The sequence below is a fragment of the Narcine bancroftii genome, chromosome 13 (genome assembly GCF_036971445.1).
Source record: "Narcine bancroftii isolate sNarBan1 chromosome 13, sNarBan1.hap1, whole genome shotgun sequence".
Classification (NCBI taxonomy): Eukaryota; Metazoa; Chordata; class Chondrichthyes; order Torpediniformes; family Narcinidae; genus Narcine; species Narcine bancroftii.
In genome coordinates this window covers 10,593,795-10,620,087 of record NC_091481.1, presented here as the reverse complement: position 1 = coordinate 10,620,087, position 26,293 = coordinate 10,593,795, and the positions used below count along the sequence as shown (strand labels likewise).

At 39.4% G+C, this 26,293-nt stretch overlaps 2 protein-coding genes across 12 annotated transcripts in view; both read right to left on the bottom strand.

Moving 5' to 3' along the window:
* Positions 1–19,141, bottom strand: part of nrf1 (nuclear respiratory factor 1) — a 62,290-nt gene extending 43,149 nt beyond the window's left edge. For 5 of the 8 annotated variants that reach the window (XM_069908897.1, XM_069908901.1, XM_069908900.1 and 2 more), the window contains exons 1-6: positions 19,064–19,141; positions 7,854–8,088; positions 5,827–5,941; positions 5,464–5,553; positions 4,027–4,153; positions 2,638–2,778 (exon numbers count right to left, since the gene is read on the bottom strand). In XM_069908897.1, coding sequence (XP_069764998.1) covers positions 2,638–2,778; positions 4,027–4,153; positions 5,464–5,553; positions 5,827–5,941; positions 7,854–8,079 — 699 coding nt within the window. In that variant the 5' untranslated portion in view covers positions 8,080–8,088; positions 19,064–19,141. The remainder of the gene's footprint in view (positions 1–2,637; positions 2,779–4,026; positions 4,154–5,463; positions 5,554–5,826; positions 5,942–7,853; positions 8,089–19,063) is intronic. The other 3 variants (XM_069908899.1, XM_069908903.1, XM_069908898.1) reach the window with 2 other exon arrangements.
* Positions 19,142–23,146: 4,005 nt separating this feature from the next.
* LOC138748649 (carboxypeptidase A1-like) overlaps positions 23,147–26,293 on the bottom strand; it is a 27,773-nt gene continuing 24,626 nt past the window's right edge. For all 4 annotated transcript variants that reach the window (XM_069909189.1, XM_069909188.1, XM_069909187.1 and 1 more), the window contains one exon: positions 23,147–25,730. In XM_069909189.1, coding sequence (XP_069765290.1) covers positions 25,543–25,730 — 188 coding nt within the window. In that variant the 3' untranslated portion in view covers positions 23,147–25,542. The remainder of the gene's footprint in view (positions 25,731–26,293) is intronic.

Here is a 26,293-nt window from a genome sequence, read left to right as displayed (position 1 = left end):
AAAACAAGGGACCACTGAAATTAGGACCAACACGTGTGCATGTCACACCTGCTCACAAATGCCACGTAAAGGGAACCGACAACAAGATGATCTCCCACGAGACCCTAATTCTCCATGCAATTAATAAGCAAGACATTTATTTCTACTGCCATTCATTTACTCACCACAGCATGATCCACTTGAGGCAGTTGTAACCCAATGAAACTAGCGTTAGTGAGGATTCTTAAATAGTTCCCCACACAGTTGAAACTATTTAATTCAAAGGAATAAGAGAGGTAATGACAGCAGGAGAAATATTTTCATCCTTTTTTAAAAACCTATGAATCCTGAAGGCACTATTTAATTCAAAGGAATAAGAGAGGTAATGACAGCAGGAGAAATATTTTCATCCTTTTTTTAAAAACCTATGAATCCTGAAGGCACATAATGACATAGGCGTGCAATCTCATTCTGATATCCCTCCAGATCCTCTCCACATGTAACTGGTGCAAGAGATGAGAAATTATCCAATCAAGCCAGATTATGTCATCACCAAACTCATAGACAGTGCAAGGATATCAGGAGTGGGAATCTTTCACAACCCCTCCAATACCACATCAAAAAAATTATTAATCAAAGACTGGATGAGAGCCTGTTTATGTGGCTTGATAGTTTGTGCCTTCATTATAGTCATGGAGAATGAGTTTTGAAGGAAGAGAGGTTACTCAAGAGCTGTTGAGATCAGCAGATCTTGAGGAAGTTTTACTGACTACAAGCAAAATATGATTAAAGATTTTGGAAGATTCTCAGGAATAATGGGAAGAAAATAAAAACTTTCACAGTTGTAAAGCAGGAAATTCAAGAGGTCAAAAGAGAATCAGTTGAGTGCAATCATTACCACATACATAGGAGTTACCGAAAAATGGTGGGACATAGACATGCAGGTATTTGTAAGTACCAAGAATGATACTGCTCAAGTTTTTTTTGTTAATATACATCATTTTCAAGAACTTACTCAGAGTGGCCATTAATGCATGTCTATCCTTATAATTGGCACCATGGAGACAAGATAAACTTAAATTATCTGCTTACATCTTTCAACAGCCAATGAACCCACCAACCCACACATATTTAGGATTTATGCATCTTGTTGCAAAGTTTCTTATATCAAAATTTAGAATCCTAAGTACATTAAATTAATAGCAACTGTGTTCTCTGATTTGGTGGAGTTTTAGCAGCTCTCAGGTATCAGATCCAAAGTTCATAGCATTATAAAGCATGGAAACAGGACTACTGGCTCATTACACTTGTCCTAAACATAAATCACCCACTTTCATTAACTCCATTTTTCTTTCATAACCTCATCAATTCCCTCCATCCAATCAAATCTCCCACTAGAATAGCCCAGAACCCACCAATCCACACATCTTTAGGAAACCCAGAAGTCACAGGGAGAACATTGAAACTCCATGCAAACGATGCATAAAGTTAGGATCAAAGTGGGGTCCCTGGAATCTATGTCACCCTGCCTCATTTATTCTTGTACACTATCAGAATATTCCCATCATAATTGTGACCAGAATTGTACACTTTTTTTTGCACTAGGATTACTGTGAATATTTATTATCTGATGTATTAATATTATTTTGTTTCTTTCCAGTACCTGTCCAACTGCAGCAAATAAGGATTGTACATTGTATAATGTGTACATCAATAAACTCATTATCTCTGAAGCATTAACTTCAGAGATGATGCCCAATCTGCTGAGTACTCCCAGCATTTTCCATGTTTGTTCCTTGTTTTAAAATGTTACCTCCTCAAAATTAGACTAAATTTCAACGTAAAATATGCATTTGTATTCTGGTGGGGCCTCGACTCCTGAGTTTACAAAAACAAGGGATGATCTTAATGAAACGAACACAAATTTTATGAGGTTCACAGGGAAGTTACAGCGATGATTTCCTCCCCTGACTGCGGTGTCCAGATCCAGGATCACAGTCCCAAAATAATGCATCACCCGTAGAGTACTGAGATTAGCAAGCATTGAATCTTTAGAATTCATGACTCAGGAGAGCTGTGAAAGCTCATTTGCTGAGTATATTCAAGGCAGAGATCAATGATTTTTCATTATTAAGGGAAGCAAGGATATGGAGATGGCGCAGGGAAATGACACTGAAGTAAAAGATCAGTGGACCTACAGTGAGGGCTAAATGACCCACCATTTCTTCCATTCCTTATGCTCTTTTGACTTTAAGGACCTATATATTTAAGTACTGAGCCACAGGGATCACGAGGTAAACAATCTTGTTCTGGAAAATTAGAATAAAATGAATTTGGAAATCCTGGAATAAAGACACCTGGATCATTATTTCACTATGATAAATTTTAATTCTGTATGTGAGAGAAAATGCGAAGCAAATTTTAAAAAGTCCCCCCCCTTCTCCCTACATTGTAACACTCACATCAAAGATGAAGTGTGCAACAAGGCCTGTGGGCTTTGGCTGAATAGATGAGGAAACCAATGATCTCTAATAATCAGAGGATGATAGAAAACTAGAGGTGGATGTTTAAAATCAATATCTTATGAATTGACTGGGACAATTGTGCTGACAATTTCTGAAGACCTCTACTTCCTTCTTCTCATTATCATCACCTCACCTGTGTCATTTTGTCTACAGACACTGGTATTCCATCAATGGTGAGTGGTGGAAGATCAGAATTAACTTCCTGAGGCGTGGGAGCATGCTCTGCCAGCGCTGATTCCAGGTCTTCCAGGATCATACTTTTATACTTGCGTACCTAGGGAAAGGCAGATGTTTTAGATAAACAACCTGTGAAGTAGCAACCAAAGGGAATAACTGCAAAGCAACAAATTGCTTCAGGAGCTCTGTGGCACTGAGCTGCATCAGCAAAACATGGTCACACCTGGTACAGTACTTCTGAGGGAAGATGCTGAGAGAGGAAAAGCAGATTACTAACAAGAACAGGAAAAGTTACCACTGGAGTACTGAACAGCCACATCAATGGTATGGAAAATATCTTCTAAATATCTCCAAGGCATCTTTTGTCCACGATCCATTATACGTTGTTGGTAAATTTTGCATATAACCAATCATCACAAAATTTGTCATTGCAATTTGTTCCAAATCACAGTGCCCAGATCATGAAGGTCAGGCAAACGGGACAGACCCTATCCCAAGAACAGGAAGTATATATGTTTTAGATTATATCTATGAATCTGCAGACACTGAAGAAAAAAGTTCCGAATCTGTCCCATTGGCTGTGATGTCCCACCAAAAACAAAAGAAAATAATGTTTAAAAATTTGGGAAAATAAACGGTACAGAATAGTGCTGAATTGCATAGACCAGGAAGGAAATAGGAACTATTTACTGAATTTAAAACAGGAGAAGAGGTAAAACTAAGGAAATAGACATGTGAACTTCCAGAGAAGAGCATGTGAATCAACAGAGTGGCAAGAACAGCTGAAATTTACATTAATGCAAGAAAATTGGAGAAGGAAACCTTTGGGTAAATGATTTCATGCTTTTCTTTAAGTCACTCTGTTTTATCTCAATTAAAATCAATGCCAAATAATTTTTTGCTAGAAAGCAGATGCTTGCATTAGATCCCCAGGAGAAAAATTCTGAACAGCTAAATTCATACCCACCTGCACACTTGCTCGCACAATCCCACCTTTTGACCTACACATTACAAAACATTTTTTTCTGAAATGCAGTCTCTGATAGTACAGTCTAACCACCTTAATCTATCCCTCCTCAACTCACTATTTGGTTTCTAAATAATCGTGACCTGCTCATGAGATTACAGGATGATTTTTCAGCTAACACTCTACCTTCTCTGATGGATTTACTTTAGAAGTAATGAAAAGTTGCTCCAAAAACAGACTACAATTGATAATTGAGGAGTCAGCTCGAAGCATACCCAAACTGTGAAGGATGAATCTCCACAATTCGAGCAGCTGAACCCACCACTGTGCCCAGGAAGAGGAAACAGAAGAAAACCCCCAAAGCCATTTGCTACTTACCACATTTTCAAGGGGAGCAGCTCCAAACACTTTAAAAACTGGGTTTGGTTTGGAAGGCGAGATACAGAGCACAATTGCCTGCTGCCCAACTCTGGTTGTGTATTCATCCAAAGTTGCTCGTAATTTTCTGAGATGTAGACAGAGAGAACAGAAGTTCTGATAAGATCATGGAAATTTAGTTTTACATTGGCAGTTTCCACACCAAAATTGTATTGCTGTAGGAGTACTAATGTGATGGATGCAGATTCTGCTTTCCAGTGTTCTACACTTGACCTCCTGTGACTCCTTAGGTAAAAATCATACTCCTCAGTTCCTTAATTCAAACATGCCCAGAGAACACTCGTAAAAAAGCACAACCTTGATGGATCAAACCCTTCTTATTCAGCTCTATTCTCATCTAAACTATCAGAGAAAAACAACAAAGTTCATTTATATCCTTATCAGATTAATCCAAACTTTCTAAAGAAGAATTACACGAATGGAAGTTTTAGGAAGCGGCCAAAAGGTCTACTTTTGAAGAAAGAAGAATTTATTGGGAATGGATTTTGAGCCACTGTGGTACAGTTTTTACTTGACAAAAACAACATGCTGCAGAGAAAATAAAATCCTTCTCAGTTAGTCGGCATGTACATGGCATAGGTTTGGTAGGCAAAGCTAAGGCAGCTGCAGGACTGATTGAGAGGAGTATCTATCGAATTTCATTCAAGCCTTAAATGCAATTCAAAACAATGAAGTACGATACAGCTGGAAACAGCAGCTGAGTTTGTCCCCCATATGTTCCATTCCCCTAAAATGAGTATTTAGCTCAGTTCTCTTAATAGCTGTCAATAAACATATTGCCCAGTTGTGTCTGACTCAACTGGACATCAGAAAAATCCTGGATCTGATCCATAATCTGTGCTGAGTAAGGCTGATCTTTGCTAGATGTCAGGTGTTATACATATAATTGAGGCCCTTGTTCCCCAAACTTAGGATATGGGGAAAAATCAAGACTCTTGAATGAACTATCACAGATGGAAAATACAAATTACAGACACAGGGTGCTTTAGGGAAAAAAAAACTTGAACCCCCAGAGGAAAGTCAAAAATGATGGAAAGCTAGTGTTGCAAAGTATGTCTGTTACACATAAATATACACAAATAATCTCCTTTAGCCTGTGTCAAGTCACAGTGTCTGTCATGAATAATGTAAATTGAGTAGCACCCAGCCAAATTAATCAGCGACCTGATTACAAACAGACCAGCCCCCCTTCAACTGTGGAAATAAGACCCAAATATCTGATTCTTTTTCTGTCGTTTTTGGCCTCAGTCAGTGACTTAGTGGGTGATAATTTCTTTGTATGATTTCATCATTAAGTGCTTGGAGGCTTGAACGCAGATGTAGAGTGAAACTCCCTCCACCCTAACAATGCGACTTAACCTCAGAATATCAACTCACTCAGTTACAGACGTAGATCTGAAGCAAGGATCTTCCGCATGCCCGGCCAGGATCTGGGCAGTATATTTACTAACAATACCATTGGTGCTGCTTTGAAAAGAAGTGAAATTCTACATCAGCTTTATATTTTGAAATTTAAATCTACATATTAACCTCACCTAAAATACATCTTAGACAATTTCCATTTGTCAACGAACTCTCTGACTTCGCCAACATTCTTTCCTGATTTTTCTCCTTAGTTTTAAATATTTACATAAGGGAGCAGTTCTGTTGCCCTAATCTTGATTCTCTACGTAGAGGTAACTTATTTATAGGAGCTTGTGCTCTGGGCTGTGATTCTTCAGCCGCAGAGTGTAGTCTCACCGTAGCAAGCGTGTCTGTTGCCGTTTGCGTATTGATGGATTGGATTCAAAGGCATGGGGTCGCTTGCGTTTCCTGCCTGTGGCCACAGCAGCAGCTGCTGCCATTCCCACTGGACCTGAAACCAAAAGTGGAAAGGTCAGTAAGCCCTGCACCTTTCCCGAAAAGGAAAATCACCTGCAATACCACTTGGGGCAAAAAGTGAGCTAGTGGTTTTACCTGTTATTTTGGACAGATCATTGGGCAGCTTTCGCCTATACCCTAGCCTACAATGCAAGGTACAACTTGCATTTCACTCTGCATAATTCACGTAGAATTATAACAATCAAATGACAGATACTATATATGGATAGAAAGGGGTTAGAAAAAAATGAACCAAATGCAGGCAAATGGGATTAGCCCAGAATCCCAACATAACTAGCATGACCAAGTTGGACTGAAGGGCCTATTCCGTATTATATGGCTCTATGATTAATTCCATCAAAGTCTCCAGATATAGAAAAGGAGGAAAGTGTTTTAATTTAATGTCTCAATAATGCACTGGGTGTATTGGTTGACATGTTAGAAAAAGATAAAATATGAATGTATGGTCTTCAGCATTTTCAAGGTGATTGAGCCATTTGTGTCATTATGAAGGGCAATGAAAAGGTAATCTGGGAGAATGGACTGAGTGGGCAAGGTTCCATTGGGATAATCAGAAGTGGGATCCTTGGGGAACTTGTTAAATAAATCCACTTGGATCAACTCCAGTATCCCTCCATCTAAGTGCCTGGGGTCTGTCTGAACCACAGATTTGAAGTGGAGATTAGGACTTTCTTAGTTTGTATGACCCTAACAATTAGATCAAAATCAATCACCCTGTGTTTGGAATACGTGACAATGCTGTTGCCTTGAACAATAAACAATACACAGCTTCCTCCTAATGACGCTGTAAGACCTGCTGAGTTCCTCCAGCATTTTTGTACTTTTTACTTTTAATACAAATTACTTGTTCAGGTTAAAGAAATAACAGACTGTGAAGCAATAGTTGACATAATATCTCAGAAGTTATTTCATTACCACAATCATGCAGATCACGAAGTTCCTGCGGACAATCTACAATTTGTGCTTTTAACAGGCATCAGAGTTATGGAGGGTTCTCCAGTTGTCCTCAACATCTCTATATTCGGAGAATGGGACAGCCATTCTTTGAGAAAATAGAAATTAATCCTGAATTCCTCCCAATTACCCATTCTCTTTTCTTTTATCCAATAATTTCTGCTGCATTGTGTGGGTGAACATTAGGTGAAGACAGGGTATAGATTATCTATGCTCATTAAGATGGTTAAGCGTGAAGACTAAATTTCCATTTTGAGTTTTGAATAGGAAACGGAATGAGTTTTAGAAAGGAAATTATAGAAACCAAATTTATATTCCAAGAATATATACTAGTGGGCATTTCCAGAAATGAATTTGCCCTTTCTTCTGGCTAAACTGGTTGACAAGACCAACTTGTTGATTGCTGGCTCAATGGTTTGATGATTCTTTAGCACCCTCTGCTGGCCCTGCCATTCATTACATACATATTTTTATACTAATATATATTTTTAAAATTTGTATGATTCTGTCACCCCTTGATTCGTGAACCCCTTGCCTGTTTTTTTTTTTCTGGTCCTTAATTCAAGTGGCCAGCTTCTATTTGTGAAACTACAGAAGATTTTCAGGGTGTGAGCCAACATGGATATTAGCTTTTTACTTTAGAAAATTTGGGGAAAGTTTGTAGCCTCTGTTGTTATAATAAAATATCTGGCAATTTACACAAAGCAAACTCCCCCAAACATCAACAATAGATTATTTGCTTCAGGAATTGAAATGGAATTAAATGCTAGCCAGCACTTCCCATGTTTATTTCAAAATAACTTCATGTAATCTTATTCATTCACATAGACATAAGGGACCAACAGACAGCATTCAGTGCAAGGAAATAAACATTAAGTTTTACTCCTAGATGTGCTTAAAAAAATTGACTTCTACCCACTGCAGAGCCTCACCTGCTGCAGCAAGATGGGCTGTAACCTCATCTGTGATGGTTGAATTCAGGATCTCAGAGTCGTCAAAGGAATTCTCTTCAGGTGACGAAGGTGAGTCATCCTCTCCACTGAGGACCACGTGGTCAGTGTATGTGGCCACATGCACCTGTTGGACTTGCTGGGCGACCGCGTGAGCCTCAATGGTTGTCATGTGTTCGTGATTTTGACTCGTTTCGTGTCCTTCCATCAAACAGGGCTGCAAAAGGATGGAAGAAGAATTGGTGTGGAGCTGGATCTCATCAAACTTAAAAATGATTGACATTTTGCTGATTATATCCCAAATTTATTAGCCTTATTTGTAACTCAAAAATATTTTGTTATAATCTCCATATAAATTATAGATATTCACTTAAAAATCAATAAGATTGATGAGATTTTCATCATCTCTATGAACATCTGAATACTTTGCTGTAACAAAATGAAGAAATTGCTTGAGTATTGGGTTGATTGGAGGGCAAAGGAGCAGAAACACCTTATCAGGGAGCCTGTGTAAAGCAAAACAAGTTTGCTTTAGAGTTCAAGACTGAGAGTGGCCGTAATTTTCAACTCATGAGCAAAATCATCACCATAAGATAGGAAGCAAAAAGTTAGAATCCTTGAGCCAAAGCAGTAAGTAACTGAGCCACTTAGACAAGAGATCCACATTCAATAAGGAGACCTGTTTAGTTGGCTGATCTCCTCTTGAGCATTAGAAATGTCAAATTAAATTACCAGCATCTGCCATGAGATAGAAAAAGAGATACCAGTAATAACTAAAAAAGGAAAGATAAATAAATATTTACAGTGGCAGTCAGTGCAAAAAAAAGTGAGACTTTAATAGTACAGACTGATCTTTTGGTGGTTCCTGGCAATTTATGGTTAGGATAGTACGGGGAGGTTCAGGAGCCTTGATTGCTGTTGGGGAAACACAAAACCATCCTAGAGGTACCAGATTACTCACTTCTCTACTTTCTGCATAAAGGTAGCAGTGATAGGAGATTGTGACCAGGGTGATGAGGATCCTTCCTGATGTTGGCTATATTCTTGAGGCAACCCCTCTCACAGATGGCTTCAATGAATGGGAGGTCGTGCCTGTGATGGACATGACTAGGTTTGCCACTTTCTGCTGCCCTCTGCATTTTAGGTACTCAAGTTTATAAATGACATCATGAGACAACCAGTCAGTCTATTTTTTCCACAGTACACCTGTAGAAATTCAATGTGCTTTTTCATGGTTACTTTAGTGAAATGACTTCAGGATAGACTCTCTGATGAATGGATCCAAAAAACCTGAAAGTACTAACTCTCTCCAACACCATCCTGCCAGTTAAGACAGGCTTGATGTTCCTTAGCCTCCACCTAAAATTCACAGCAAGTTGTTGGCCAAATAATAGGAAATGATGAGTCAGAACATAGAATGGAGATCGAGAACCTGGTTGGGAAAGAACAACTTGCTTTCCTCCAGGTGCTCCGGTTCCTCCCACCCTTCAAAATGTACAGGGGTTGTGGGTTAACTGGGCTATTTGGACAGCACGGACCAGTGTGCCAGAAGAGTCTGTTGCAGTGCTGTATGTCTAAATTTAAAAATAAGTGAGTCTGCAAAGGATTAGAGCAGGGATCTATACAATCAGCACCCTGGTGGTCATAGTGAAAGCCAATGGCAGAAACGTGGATGTAGTTTGGCTCCTGCTATATCAAACTTGAATGATGATTCAATGTGTGTGTGCAACTTTTCAAAGAAACTGAAAAACAGTGTACATGAAAATATAAAGTATGAACCCCACTGTGTTTTTTTATTATGCTGGGGATATGGGCATTGGTGATAATTACAAATCATTGAATGAAAAATTGGTAGAATGTTGCAACCCACTTGGTGTATGTACTTCCAAGTGATGAGGATGTTCCAGTATTTTTACCCAGCACTGATGAAGAAACACAGAATCAGAAATGACTGTCCTGAACATGCCATGAAACTTGGTTCTGCGACAGCATTACAGTGCAAATATTGCTATAAATGGCGGTACATTTAAAAACAAATTAATACTGCAGAAGAAGAGAAAATGAGGTAGTGTCTGTGGTTCATTATCCATTCGGAAATCTGATGGCAGAGATGAAGAAGCTGTCCTTGTGCCATTGGGTGTATGACTTCAGACTCCTATATCTTATGAACTTGAAAATGGTTTTAAGAAGCAGTTACTACCTTTAACTTTCTAGTTGAAGGCAGAAGTTTGAAGAGGTTCTGCAATTCATCCTGTAGAGAGGAAACAGTGCACCATGGTACACCAACATGCAACTCAACAGAGCTGTTGTCGATGACCATATTTTCACTCCTGTAATGTGCACACACATATAATTCACAGAAAATTATAAATTGTGTAAAAATATTTTCGTATAACATGCACATGCATATACCGCATGGGTGTAATATTCTAAATTCTGATTGAAAAAATTAATTTGCATTTAAATGGGTCATGAGACAAAGTACATACCAGCATCTCCCAAGTTAATCTCCTGCAATTAACACCCTAATCAACTTTCCCCAGAGCTGTCAATCGCTCATATATAGATGATATCCTGCTGCAACATATTAACAAGCTTTGGAGAGGAATCAATTAAATAGATCGAAGACAGGCTTCAGAGTTGAGCAGGATTTTAATTCTAACATTGTGTCAAATCAGAGGCACTTGATATGTTAATCTACTCCCTCAGGGAGGGATCTGGGCAATTAAGGTTCAGTGCCCTAGCCAGAATGTCCTGTTTATAGGAATACCATTGCATTCAGTACCAAGATCAAAATTCCCCACTCCCACTATAAATTGTGTGCATTCTTTCAATGCCGCTATTATATTCCCACACTCGCTATAACATCCCACCTCGCTATAAATTTCCTGTTCGACTTTCCAACGCCCACTATTAACTGTGTGCATTGTTCAATGCTGCTATTATATTCCCTTGCCTGCTATAAATTGCTGGTTTGACCTTCCCATTCCCAGTATTAATTGTGCATGTTCTTTCAACATATAAAAATATTCTCGTATAGTGTGCAAACGCATATAACATGCGGGGGAGGGGGGGGTCTTGTTTGTAAAATATGGTAATATACTTTTGTAGCATATTCACCCAGCAATGCACTAGAAAAAGAATTGGAATCATATATTATTAGTAAATTCCTGCATGGGAATGCCAGAGTAAATGCAATTTTTCAACTTGGCCTGAACAGAGTTGATGTAACAAGGTAATTTTCCAAAGAAACAATGGTATCATATATATATATATATATATATATATATTGAGGAATTACTTGAATTAGAAAGGCCAGCAAAGGTACACTACACCCAAAGAAGGTTTTAAAAAAAAACAATTAAATAGGTTGATGAGATAGATGGCAAGAAGTCAGGGCCTGATTGTACACCTGGCAGGGTACTGAAAAATCTGTGCCAACCAACTAGCTGGAGGGTTCACGGACATTTTCCATTTCAATGCTGCAGTCAGAGGTTCCCACCTGCTTCAAAAGGGCATCAATCATAGAAGAGCAGAGTGAGCTGTCTCCATGGCTATTGTCCAGTTGCACTCACATCTACTGCAAAGAAATGCTTTGAGAGGTTGGTCATGGCCAGAATTAACTCGTACCCAAGATCTAGATCCACTGTAATTCAACTGCCATCACAATCTCTTGGATGTAATTCCACTGGCTCTCCACTCAACCCTGAATCACCTAAACAACAGCAACACACATCAGGCTATTCTTCATCAACTACAGCTCAACATTCAACATAATCATACCCCCAGTTCAAGTTTCAAAACCTGGGCCTCTGCATCTCCCTCCGCATTTGGATCCTCGACTTCCTCATCAGTCAGTAGGAATTGGAAACATCTCCTACTGATAATGAACGTAGGTGCACCTCAAGTCTGCGTGCTTAGCCCACTACTATACTTGCTCCACAAGTGTGTGACTAGGCACGATTCAAATGCCATCTACAAATTTGCCAATGACACTATGGTAATTGGCAGAATCACAGACGGCAATGAGGAAGTGTACAGGAGTGAGATAGATGGTTTAGTGGTGTCACAATAACAACCTTGCATTCAACATTGGCAAAACTAAGGAACTGATTGTGGACTTCAGAAGGGGGAAATCAGGAGCACATAAATCTGTCCTCATTGAGGGGTCAGTAGTGGAAAGGGTTATTTAAGAACTACAAATTCCTGGGTATCAATATCTCTAAAGTTCAATCCTGGGGCCTCCATGCCGATGCAATTATGAATAAGACTCGACAGTGGCCATAATTCGTGAAGAGTTTGAGAGGATTTGGTACGTCATCAAAAACCCTTGAAAATTTCTATAGGTGTATTGTAGAGAGCATTCTGAATGATAACATCACAGTCTTTTATGGAGGTGTCAAAGCAGAGGACAAGAAAAAAAACTAGGGAGTTGTGAATTTGGCCAGCGCCATCATGGGCATCAGTATTCATTCCACTGAGGACATCTAAAAGAGGCAGTGTTTCAAGAAAGCAGCCTCTCTCCTCAAGGACCTTCACCACCCAGGTCATGCACTCTTCACACTGCTACCATCAGGAAGGAGGGCCAGGGGTCTGAAGACACACTACTGTACAAAAACATTTTCTTCCCCTCTGCCATCAGATTTATGAATGGACAATGAACCATAGACACTACCTCATTTTCTCTTTTTGCACTAATTTATTTATTTTAAAAATCTAATTTATAGCAATATTCGTTCCTATAATGCTGTCGTAAAACATAAATGTTGTGATATGTACACGACAATAAAAAATTTGATTCTGATGACGGTTTCCTCCAGATACTTACTATTAACCTAACAAGTCCTTTATGAATTTTATATTCTTCTTTTCTTCTCTTTGGCTTGGCTTTGCGGACGAAGATTTATGGAGGGGGTAAATGTCCACGTCATCTCCCATCTTTTAAACGCGAGAGAAAACTAACCCACTGTTCTCGCTTATTCCACAATGAAGTTAACCCTCTCATTTCAAAAATCATCCATTTGACTTCTGTTGCATTTCCTTCCTAGCTAACTTTATTTTTCCTTGATAAGAACAAAATTAAATAGAACTTCAAACATTGCCTCACTCAAATTAATAATTACAGAACAAGTTCCTCTTCCTATATTTCAATGCCTTTGTAATTGCTTCAGGGAGCTGCACCCTAACTTTGAGATTCTTGTAATGGACAACAAAATTACCTTGATTACTTTCTGTGTTGCTATTCTTCTGACCAAACTAAATACTTTTATATTTCCCATATTAGACTTAACTTGCATTTTTCTGAGAATCATATGGCCAGTTTGTAGTCTATTTCTATTCATGTTGGATATGTAACATTTGGCCACCTCGAAGTCATTGAGGATTAAACACAAGTGAGATCTAAACATTCCAGGAGGTTTTCACAAATCATATCTTGGGATTCAAAATGATAATTTTATTCTTATTCACAATTTATGTGCATCCACCAATCCTCAATTCATTACCAACTCTTTGAGCCATAACCCATGTAACAATAACTTATTTGAGACATTATTAAATGCTTTCTGAAAATTGCTTCTTTTCTTTTAGCTATCTTTCTAGTTGCAGGTTGAAAGGCAAAAAACAATATCCTCGTTAAATCATATTTACTTAGAACAAGGTGTCACAGTCTAAGGATACGGAATAAGACATTTAGGACCAAGATGAGGAGACATTTCTTCACTCAGAGAGCAGCAAACTATGCAGAAAGTTGTTGAGATGTCGCTACTTTCAGATTCAACATTTTATTTCAAAGTCTTTCTTAAACAACCCTGAGAAGAGCTAGTATCAGATACCCCAGGAGTGAGAGGGACAATTTCAAAAATGTAAGGCTTCATTCTGTCAATCAAAATACAATCACTTTTCAAAATAAAGTCAGAATGGGAGCAAAAACTAGAAACAGGAATTGAGGAGAAAAAGTGGGAAGAGCCATTGATAGAATTCACTCCACCACCTCCTGCGCTCAGTTGGAACTTATTCAATTTAAGATGCTGCACAGGTTCCACTTTTCTAAATCCAAACTGGCAGTCATTTATCTTGAAATAGAGGACAAATACAATAGGTGTAATTTCCCCTCCCTGCTACCCAAATCACATTTTAATCAGCACCCCAGAATACAGGGGTTCTGGAGTGGAGTTTTTAGCAGATTATCTAAAATATTTAAAGTTAATTTTGCATGCTGGCTACAGTTTTTGGAATCTATGACAACTCCCTAAATTCCCTGCACAAAGAGGTAATTGCACTTGCATTCTTATTTGCTAAGTGTCTAATCTTGTCACACTGGAAGTCTGATAGGTGCCCTTCTATTACACATTGGCTTAAGGGCATCAGTATCTTTATTAATCTGAAGAAAATTAAATACACATTAAGAGGATCCACCAGTATTTTTTTCCATAAATGGAAACCCTTTATGCGCCATTTCGCTGAACTACAAGTGCTTATGGAATAAATGTCTAACTGTAAGATGTTTGTATTAGTAAAATTGGTAATATACCAAAGATACTGCCAGCAAAGGTACCAGGGTGGTCAGAGAGTGGGGGTGAGGGTCCACATGTGAATCTGAGGATATATGTAAACATTTATGTATATGTGTGTTGGTTTTTCTGTAAACAAAAGGGCCACAACATGCACTGTAATAATGTGAACAAAGTTGTTTTTGATGCCTAATAAATATATTTTGGGAGAAAAAAATTGTCGAGGCCAGATTGTTTCAGCCCTGTGGTAAAAAGTGGCATGCTGAGTAAGCAGGAATAGGGAACTTAGGTCACATGATCAGCCGTGATGTTGAATTATTGTGCAGACTTGAGGACTGTGTAGCCAACTCCTGCAGCTACATTCTCTGATTAGAGATATACCCAGTGCTCTTTTATATCCTTATAGTTATTTAATCACGTGCACAGAACCAGGGCTTTTGGCATACTACGTCCATGCCAACCTCATATCCATCTTTACTAATCTCATTTGCCAACACTTGGTCTGAAGCCTTCTATTGCTTAGCAAGTTACTGCATACTTAAAAGTTGTAAGAGCTCTTGCCACCACCACACCAGATTCCATGCGAGAGTAACAATCCGAGTCTTAATGTGTAAATGATGATCATGGACTTGAGGAAGACCAGAAATGACCATCCTCCACAATTCTGTAGTGGAACCAAATTCCTTGGAGTTCACTTAATATCTCCTCACTTGTCAGATCAGTGACTGAAGCAGGCAAGGCGACCGGCCACCATTATGTTAACCTTCTATAGGAGCTCTATTGAGAGGGTCCTGGCTGGCTGCATCACAGTGTGGTATGGTTGCTGCAGAGAAATTGTCCATAAGAGTGGCAGAGAGGATCAATGGAGTCTCTCTCCCCACCATTGGCATGATCTGCTGGGATCACAGTCTGAAGAGAACATGTAAAATCATTGAGGACCCCTTCCACCCTGCACACAGCATCTTTCAGCTGCTCTCGATGGGGAAGAGATTCAAGAGTATCAGAGCCAGAACAGTTTCTTTCCTCAGGAAGTGAGAATGCTGAATGACAAGCAATATTTATTTATTTGTACAGATGAAATACTTGTACTGCATATGTATTGTTTGTCTGTACGTGTGTTATGTCTGCTTGTGTTTTTGCACAAGGACCAGAGAACACTATTTCGTCAGGATGAACTTGTACAATCAGATGACAATAAACAACTTTCTCAGAGCTTCTTTAAACATCTCATCTCTAATTAAACCCATGTCTTCTAGTTTTTGATGCCTCTACAATCTACCTGTTTATGTACCTCATAATTTTGCTTAACTATCAGACTCCCTCATCCTTTTCAGTTCCAAGTTAAACAAACCCAACCTGCTTATAACTGAGATACTTCATCCCAGTCAAAATCCTGGAATATCTCCTCTCTATTCAGTGAGAGCTCATCCTTCAAATATAGTGGCAACCCGAATTTTACTCAAACTATGGCTTACAGAGTTAATGTTTCAAACTCCTGCTTTGTTCTGAATCATCTAATTCAATAATTCAACTTCGGCCAGCTGAACTATTCCAGGTACATTATGTAGGACTAGATGTTAATAGCCCTTATTGCACTCCTGAGACTTGCTGCCTAGACTCTGCAGGATAGCCAAGTGAGTGGTGGTATCTTGTGGGTTATCAAGTGTGGGTACCTTAATCGAAGTAGTATTGGTGGCCCTTTAGTTCCCATCTTAAATACCACCACTTTTTTTTTCTCCTGCCTATGTATGTTCAACTACTTCAACTAAGGTTATGGTTCAGTATACTAAAGGCCTACAATTGTTTATTTTGATGAGCACATTGAGAGACTTGTAAAATTGAAGATAATGTAGATGCCAGATGTAGATGTTTAATAAACTTAATGAACAATACAATTCCTCAATAAAAACTTGAAATAGTTACTTTCAAAAGTTTTCAGTACATGCACTTGGTGTTCTGCAAACCAAGCCTGGATATGCATGAACTCCATCAACATTTTTAATATAGTTCATAAGTACAGTTTTTCTGGTATTGTTACAATTATTGCTTAAACAGCATTTAAATTGCTGGAATCTGTTTAACCCCATTTATAAAAAGATTTTTAGTGGATCCACCATTTTTAAAAAATATTTTATTTATGATTTTCCAGTCCAACAGTTATCAACATCAATGTTAACATAGTCAGCACTGACAATTTACAGTAATCATAATAGTTTCTGTAGAGTTCAAGCATCTTCTATTTCCTTTCCATCCAACTCCTCCCCATTTAACACTGAATGTATTAGCAACTACACATACACGGGACACTTAAAAACATATACAACAAAGGGAAGAAACACAGGGGATGATTTGGTGGGTTTGTCACGGCACAGCAGCCAGAGCACAGGCTGTTTCAGTTTCTTGACTGGTCAGGACGTTGGACCCCCACCCCCCCCCACCCTCCCAAGCGGTGGAGGGGTGGGCAGACAAGGCAGGACACGATGGTCTATTTATAGCTCCCACGAAATTCAAACAGGGCTGCCAAATTTTTTTGAAGGTAATTCCTGAAATTATAAGTGATTTTATCCAAGGGAACACACCATATTCCAGTGTGTGATGCTCAGGTAGGAGTCGGATTTCCAAGTAACTGCTATGCACTTCCTGGCCACTGCCAACGTGATCATCACAAATTGAATTTGGACAGCTTCATTGTAAGTCTTCTGTCTTATGTGCAGTTTCCAAACAGGAACAACTCAGGGTTCTGCGGGAATTCTTTACCGATGATTTTCCCTGGGGCTTGGCCTAGTTGATCCACCATTTCTTTAACTGTACCTATTTAAACATTCTTTTCTATCAGTCACTAGCTTCCAAACACCCTCCACATCACTTATTACTTCTCTATTATCTTGTTTCAGTGCTATTCTTCCAAGATCCAAGTTTTATATCGAAGAAATTGACTGTCCACATCACAAGAAAAATTAGATCTCCAAATTTCAGATGAAGGAGAGCGAGGTCACTACACTGGATGAAAAGCTTTGCATTTTCTTCTATTGAGACCCTTCCCCACTCCTCCAACAATAGACAAAAAAAAACCCAAAAGCACATGGACTCCTCAGATGATTTTTTTTTTTAAATGGTCTCAAATTACCCAGTACAATAATAAAACACAGATAAAAAAATGCCACTCTTTGCAACCACTTTAAAAGCATAACAATGCTTTAACAAAGATGAAACTTTAAAAATGAATAATGGTAAAAGCCTGCAACTCTACCCTAATGAATGTTGGAATCTAGGGGTAAAAACAGTATGAAATAAATGATTAATTAATAAGTGTATATTTACTGCATGGTTCAGGGAAAAAGGAATGTGATTAAGTGGCAATCACAGCATGGAGCAAAGTTGGCTGAGCAAAATTGGCTGCTCCCAAGATACAGGGAGAGGATATGCATAAAACGATTTAGGAGGAATGCTCAACTGAAGGAGGTGGGAAGTAGCACAGGAGACACAGGCCAGATCAGAGCAAAGAATGGCCCGCAAGAATCAAAGGGAATGGAAAACCAGTCTAGGAGGAAGATTAAGGCACGAGGAGGTGTTAAAGAGAACAGCAGAAATTGGCCAGACAGGGACCGTATGGTGATTAGAAATATCTGGGGATGAATTAATTTCAGATCTAAACAACAGGATAGTCTGGCCTGGAGGATTAACATGGGAAGGCTACACCCCAGAAATCTGCAAAACAGGAGATGACTTGTGATAACCCTTATGCAAAAAGATCTAGCAGGGAAAACAACTTTTGTTCTGTGTGATAAGATTGACCTATATAAACTGTGCCAACTGGACAATAGGGGTCAGTCTCGGGGAGTAGCTCACTGGCAGGTGACCTATGAACTAACAGACTGACCCAGAGCTCTGTTAAGTTTTATTCTTGTGCTGTGTAATAAATTGACTGTTGAACCGAATACCTTCTCCTATCACTTCATTCAAAGAACGCGCTGGACTCAGACTACACATAGACTAAATTAAGAGTAAGTTAAAGCCAGAGTCCAACAATTTGGTGACACTGTTGGAATCTAGGGGTTAAAACATGAACTAAAAGCAAAATTGAGCCCCCCCCCCCCACCCGGCCTAGTTATGCCACATATAATCAATCACAATAAATCTTGATTTTTTTTCAATTCTGTTAAATTGCAGGCCCATCTGTACGATTTGTTATTGATCTTTAAACACACAACAGTTGAATTATTACTCAGCAAATCTTGAAATACAGGACTGTTTAAGAATTCCACCCTGGGACCCATTTTGATGAGAAATATTTAACAGCTGAGATGCTGCAAGAATGAATTCTGAAACATTAACCATTTCAGGAAATGCCTCCACAGAAATTTGGACCCCAGAGCCCACACCGCAGGAACCTTGCTCCCGGCCCTATGCTCAAGAGTTTATTCCACCCGACCCCCCCACCCCCCGCCCGGCTTCGTCCCGCCAAAATCCAGCCCGGCAAACAGGCAGGCCCACTGCGGCCTCCACCCTCTTGCCGCTGCAGCTTCAGCCCTTCCCCGCCGTGCAAAGGCCACTTTTGGGGGGGCTCCTTCTCGTCCTTTTATGAAGTAAAACACCCCTTTGTGCGACCGGGCGGCTTTTGGGAGCCGATTTGCGACTGCGCCAGGGCCGAAATTTGGAGAATGCGCGGTGCGCACTAACCTTAGAGCGGCTGCGCCGAAGGCCTGGAACTCGGTCTCTGTGTGTCTGCGCTGCCAGATACTGTCCCGCCCCTCCTCCCCCCCCTCTCTCTCTCTCTCTCTCTCTCTCTCAGGCCGAACGTTGCGCGCGGCGGCGGTGCTGGTGACGTCGTCTCCTTGCCCAGGACGCTCACGTGCACCAGTTCCGCCCTGTGCTCACTCAGTGCAGTTGTCCTTATTTTTTAAATTATCCAAAAATATGCTTTATTATTTACAAAAGAAAACCGTTCAAAACTTTTTTTACACCTCTCATGTCATCCATGTCAAAACACAGTGTACTTTATATAGCAAAGACATACCTGTACATAACCCAACCTTTTGGGGCTTGAGCCTTTCTTTCATTAAGATGAGGAGAATTGTCTGCAGGCACTCAAACCCCCCCCCCACCCCCGCCAAATGGTTAAAACAGGCACCTGTCGACAATTTTTCATATCTTCATGAAGCTATATAAAGTATCTTTATATAGTTGGACCACCTGAGTTTCTCCAGCCTTGTGTTTTTACTTCAACCACGATGACTTGCATTCTCATCAATTTTTAAACATTAAATGTCAACCTACAGTGAGGCAACAGGCCCTTTTGGGTGTCAAGCCCCGTGCTGCACAATTGCACCCAAATGACCTAAACCCCCCCCGGTACATTTTGAAGGGTGGGAAGAAACTGGCACCCCTGGGTAAAACTCACACAGACACGGGGCGAATGTACAAATTCCTTACAGACAGTGCGGGATTCTATCCCCAATCCTGGGCGCTGGCGCTGTAACAGCGCTGCACTAACCGCTATGCAAACCGTGCAGACCATTTAAAACACAGATGAGAAATTTCTTTAGTCAGAGGGTCGTGGATTTGTGGAATTCATTGCTACATACTGCTGAAGAGGCCTGATCACAGGGATCAAGGGATATGGGAAAAAAGCCAGAATTTGGAACGAGAGGTGAGAATGGAGGAGTGGCAGAGAAAACTTGATGGACCAAATGTAAATAATTGGATTCCTCTCCATATTGCAGTCAATTATTTACATTTGTTTATATGTGTATGTATGTTTTACATAGTGTGCATTTATTTTGCATGACCAGTAAATGGTAATTCTGCTTGGCTCGTAGAAAAAAGAATGTCAGGATTGTATGTGATGTCTTGTATGTACTCTGACAATAAATCTGAGGAGTCCTTAAATAAGTCTCTGATTGTGTGTCGTTGAGGAATCTCACAATGGAGGGGTAGCAGCTGTTCCTGAACCTGCTGGTATGAGTCTTGTGGCATTTTATCTCTTTCCTGATGGATGGTGTGGATTCTTGAAGATTGCTGCTACTCTCTGTCAGCAGTGTTCCACATAGATGTTCTTGATGATGGGGAGTGTTTTGCCTGTAATGAGCACCTTGATGGGCACCACCTTGATGGTGGGGAGTGTTTTGCCTGTAGTGGAAAGCCCTACCTTTTGCAGGGCTTTCCACTCAGATGTATTGGCAGACCCATAACAGGCCGTGATTCAGCCAGTCAGCACATTTTCCACTACATATCTATAGAGATCTCCAATATCATATTGAATCTCCGCAAACTCCCGAGGAAGTGGTGATATGTTTTTATCTAAGATAGGTCCTCTGAGATAATGACTCCCAAGATTCTCCAATCATAACAGGATCGTACACCTCTGGTTTTTCTTTCCTGAAAATCTAAAATCAGCTCCTTAGTTTTGGTGACATTGAATGAGAGGTTGTTGTTAGTACACCATTCAGCCAAGTTTTCAATCTTCTTCCAATATGCTGACTCATCACCTGTTTCCACAGATGACTCAGCAAATTTGTAAATGGCATTGTCAAACCGAGCCACATTTCATAGGTGTAAAACGAGTAGAGCACAGGCCTATGGTGCACCGGTGCTGATGGAGATTGTGGAGATCCACACTGGTTGTGGACTGGAGGCAAGGAAATCCAGGATTTAACAACACAATGGGGTACTGAGGCCCAGTTTGGTCATCAGTTTTAAAGGATGTGTTGAATGCCGAACTGTAGCCAATAAAGAGCATCTTAATCTTTGCTGACTATGTGTTCCAGAGTTTAGTGAAGAGCCAGTGTGATGGCTCCTATTTCCGCGATTGGGAAATTGGAATGGATCCATGTTGTGTCTCAGACAGGAGCTGATATGCTTCAACACCTGCCTCTCAAAATTGTGGATGTGAAAAAGATAGCTAGTTCCCCTCTCTCCATATTCTCAGTTCTGATTAATTTCACCTAACCATAGATAATGTTGAGCCTATTGAATTCCTCCAGCAATGATTTGTTCCAGATTCCAGTATCTGCAGACTTTGTATTTTTCTAATGTTCCACTCTTAATTAGAACTGGATCTTCACCTGAAATTCTGTTTCTTTCCACAGCCACTCTTCGGCCTGCTAGACTGTTTCGAGCATTTTCTCTTTTTCTTTAAATTTCAATTTTCAGATTTTTGACTACATTTACCATATCCTACTCATTTTACATGCCAATTCTGATGAGCAGCCTCTCACTTCAAACATTAACTGTTTTTATTTCCACAGATTCTGGCCGACTTGCTGAGTATTCCAACATTTTTTTTCAAAGATTTCTAAATTATTTAAATTTAGAGATACAGCACAGTAACAGGCCATTTTAGCCCATGAGACTTTACACCTAATTAACCTATACACCCAGTATATTTTGAACATTTCTGTCACTTATATTTTGTTTATTTTATTCCTGACCCAACCAGGGCTTTCTGCTGGCACATTGGGATCACCATCTTGTATTTCTACTGGGCAGTCAATAATTCAATGGCATGAACACTGAATTTACCAATTTTGGATATCCCTTACTTCCTGCATTCACATTTCTTTCCTCTTCTGATCCACCTCTATCTTTCCATCATGCCTCTTTCTCACACCCACCCCTCAGCCCCCATTAATCATTTTCATCCCCCTCCTACTATCCAATTTCCTATCTGATTCTATCTGTTCTTTGCCTCTTCCTAATGGTCCCCATTATTACTGAAAACAAAGATGGCTGGAGTGACTCAGCAGGTCAGACATCATCCATGGAGAGAAATGGACAGTCAATGTTTTAGATTGGGAACCATTATCCAGCCTGATCTTTGCTCAAGTTTCCTGTACCTGTATCATCCTTATTCAGGACTAGTAGCCATTGTGTTAGCTATATCTTCCCTTCTCCCCTTCTAAATTGACTTTATCTGCCCTTTTTATTTGTCACCATTACCTCACCTGCATCCATCTTCAAACTCCACCCTCCTCTACCCCCACCATGCCTTATATCATTCATTCCTTGGTCCACCTACTGACCTCTATCTCATACCTCCTCCTCTTGACCAGCTGTCTTCCTTTTCCAATTCAGTCTTGATGAAAGATCCCAACCTAAAACATCAACTTTCCATATCCCACCATCACCACCTAACCTGCTGATATCCTCCAGCAACTTGTTTTTTTGCCAGAGCTTTCTGAACTTCATTGAAAAAACACTAACTGTTGATATCACCTTTCTCTTGTGTAATTTCAGGATGGTATCGTGAAATTTCCATCAGCCACAGTAGGATGAAAAGAGTTTTAATGCTGAAGAATTGAGTTGTTTTTTCACTAAATCAGATTCCTTTTTTTTGTAGAGATGTCGAGTTCCATGTAGCTTAAGTAAAAAGCCTGGGCACAGGTCTGTATCCACAACTCCTAGTCCAGACAAAAATTGCTGGAAAAAGTTCAGCAGGGTAGGGAGACATTGCGGATTTTAAAAAAACCTGTTTTGGCCTGAAACGTTAACTCAGTTTCTCTTTCTGTGGAAGAAACCCAACCTGCTAAGGGATTTAAAACATTTTTTGTTTTTATCTTGGATTACCAGCACTTGATTAAAAAAAAATTTGTGGCAAATGAAAAACAAATTAAATCTGAAATTACCAGAGAGGAAGAAACTGAATGCTGACTAGTCTCCCAAGCTGCAAATATACAAAAACTTATAAAGCTCATAACAGGCTGGCAAAAAGATGGAATTATTCAGTCAGAAACTAGAGGTCCCAAATTAAGGTCATATCCTGAATAAATGGTACTATATTTAATAAACATTATGAATATACAGTTGACAATAACAGTATTTTCAATAGCTCAGATTGCAAAAGATTCTTAGATTGAGTTTGAAGATTCTCTTGAACACTTGAGTCTTGGATGATATTGTGATTTGAAAATTTCAGCCATGTTTAAGGGGTGATCATTAATTAATTAAAGAATGAAATTAGAATAAAAATACCATTCCTTAGATACAAGTAAACTATAATATCAAGGAGGTTATGGCACCAAAATATAAAATATTAATTATGTCATAGTTGAAGCAGCACATGGAATCCTGATTGCCACAGGAAGGATATGATTATACCGGCGAGACCGTACAGGAGATTCACCAAAATACTGTTTCGTGTGGAACATTTCAACTACAAGGAGACACTGGATGGCCTCGGTTTGTTTTCCTTGGAGCAGGGGTTGTGAACCTGACAGATGTACAAAATTATGAGGAGCATGCATATGGAGGAACAATTCCCCTTGGCAGAAATGTGCATGATTAGGGAGTTGGGTTTAAGACAAGGAGTAGGGGATTTGAGCAACCTAGTACAATGCATGAAAGGGTGCTACAGCCAAGTAATCTAGCAAAATTTAAGTTTTTGGATGTCTTTGAAAACGCTGTGACATAGAAGGGGGAAATGGGATTTATATACCATATATTTCGGCATATGTTGAGTCTTGAAAACCTCAAAGAGCACTTTAAAATTAGGGGTCAACTTAAATACCAGATACAAAAATTAATTCTTAAATTCAACTAAAACAAAAAAGGTGTCAAAAATCTTTTGCAGTCGATTTAGTGTAGATCCGGTGTATAAGACTACCTGAATCACCTCCCCGCTGCCGCTGGATGCTGCCATAACCCACCCAGACATTTTACAATTGTAGAGTCTGAGGTCCTTGCTCCTGCTTGGGAGATGACACATAGCCGTGGTTCCTGCACCGAGCACACTTGGCAGCGAGGCAATTTCTTCAATGCGGACGGCACTGCACCAAATGTTCAGAATGGAGTCGCTGTTGCTGGCTGCAGCCACTTGGACCCAGCTCCATTTGGCATCTTTCCAGACAGAAGCAAAGGTGTTTTTTTTTTTAAACCTGTTATTTTTACTTACTTTCTTAATTTACAGATTTTTTTAATTTGGCAATTGGGGTGTTGTAACAAAGTTTGCAGTGTTGTAACAAAGTTTGCGCTGATGCTGGGAGGCCTGGACACCAGTCTCCAGCATGTTTCTTGTAAACAAAATTGAGGGGTCAACTTATATGCCAGATATATGATAAAACAATAAAAATGAGGCTGAAAATGGGAACCCATCTTATCTGCAAGTTGACTTATACACCGAAATATATGTTAAATAGATAATTGGCCATCTCAGATGTGGTACTTTGGATGGGTCTGTTTACATCCTGAATGACTACAATTTAATACAAATTCACCAGTTCAATTCATAATCTGATCCGGAAGACATTCACTGTGAACTCAGTGAATGCGCTTTGTCTCTAATACAGAGATTTTTTAACCTGATAATAAAATAAATCCTTTAACTAATGTTGAACTCTAAACAACGTTTTTGAGCAATCTTTCATTAAGATTAACACATAGCTTTCAAGGATGAGATTGGAATAAATTTTGCTTTGGTGTAAAGTGACTCTTGATTAAATGTTTACTTTATTGCGACTGAGGTAGATTCGGAACCTAAAATTGTTATCAGTTTAAATCTAGAAGATTAAATATACTGTCAGTTTAATCTGGATAATATTGACTCTTGGACAACTGAATTAACTCCACTACTCACAATGTACAAAATGAAAGTGTCCTATCTCAAAGATCATTCTCTGGGCAAACAGTTGAGGATCAATCTTTTGAGGAGTTAAATTATTCAGTGGTCAGAGTAAAACATTGCACAAGGATTAGAGGAATCCCTCACACAGAAAGTGGAGCAAACCCAGATCTGTGAATCAGAGTAAACTCAACAATCTGTGGAATCCCTAATTTAGGGATTGGACTAACCTGGTTGGGTCATAGTAATACCTGACTTGAAGGTTCAGTTATTCATCACTTAAGGTTCACAGAGACCACTCCAAATCACCAAACACTCCAAAATTTGAATAAATCTGTCAGCTCTGAGCAATGTAGAGACTGTTGCATGTTGGCACAGGGATCAATTCTTAGCCTAAACTAGCCAATAAACTGAAATTGGACCACATTATAAATTCTAAGGGGGGTTTCCCCTATAAACTGATAGCAAATGTTAAAGGCAAAGGTGTCAAAAATCTTTTGCAGTCCCTTTGGTGTAAATATAACAAAAATATAACCATAAAGCAGAGGGCTTTAAGAACAGTACAGTTACACAACTGTAAATCAACAGAGCAATATACTAAATATCAAGGCAAGTGATTGCAAGCATGCTCCATTATTATCTTTACAGCCAACCATGTCTCTTCAGCTGTTGGAACAATCTGACTCCGTGGAAGCACGAAGCCATATTGACCTTCATCACGCAGCTCAAAGGCATACGAGTACTTAATCCCTTGGTTATAGCTCCAGTCAATGCTGTTCCCACTTGTCTCATCTGAAGTTGGGAAGAAAAATAGTGCTTAGTTATATATTTTTATCTTTGCTAATATAAAGTACAGTGTTTGACCTGCTGAGTTTCTCCAGCCTTCTGTTTTTAATCAAGAAAATTAGCAAATGTGATGACCATGGAGTTCAACTATCTAATATCTATCAAACTTGTGTAAGACTGAAATAGCCAACTAAATGCTGAAAATTTTTTGTAACTATAATTGTATTGGAAATAAATTTGTAAAAATGACATTATTTGCATAATCATAGAGTGTCTCACGACACATAATGCAGCATTAACAGGTTAGAGTTTGATCCAAGAAGGCCAGGTCATTTAAAGCCAACTCCCATAAGTGGGTATAACCACAGGTCAGAACTACTTGTCCTTTGGTGGGTTTACAGATTTAAAAAGAATTTTAGTTTCTTGCTATTAGAGAAAGACAAAACCCAACATGAGAAAGCAAGTGTTCCTTTCCCTATATTATATTCCATTCTCAAAGTCAGGGTAAATTTTCCAAGTTCATTACAGAACCCCAGAAAGAAATTGTGATAATAGCATGCCCAGAATTT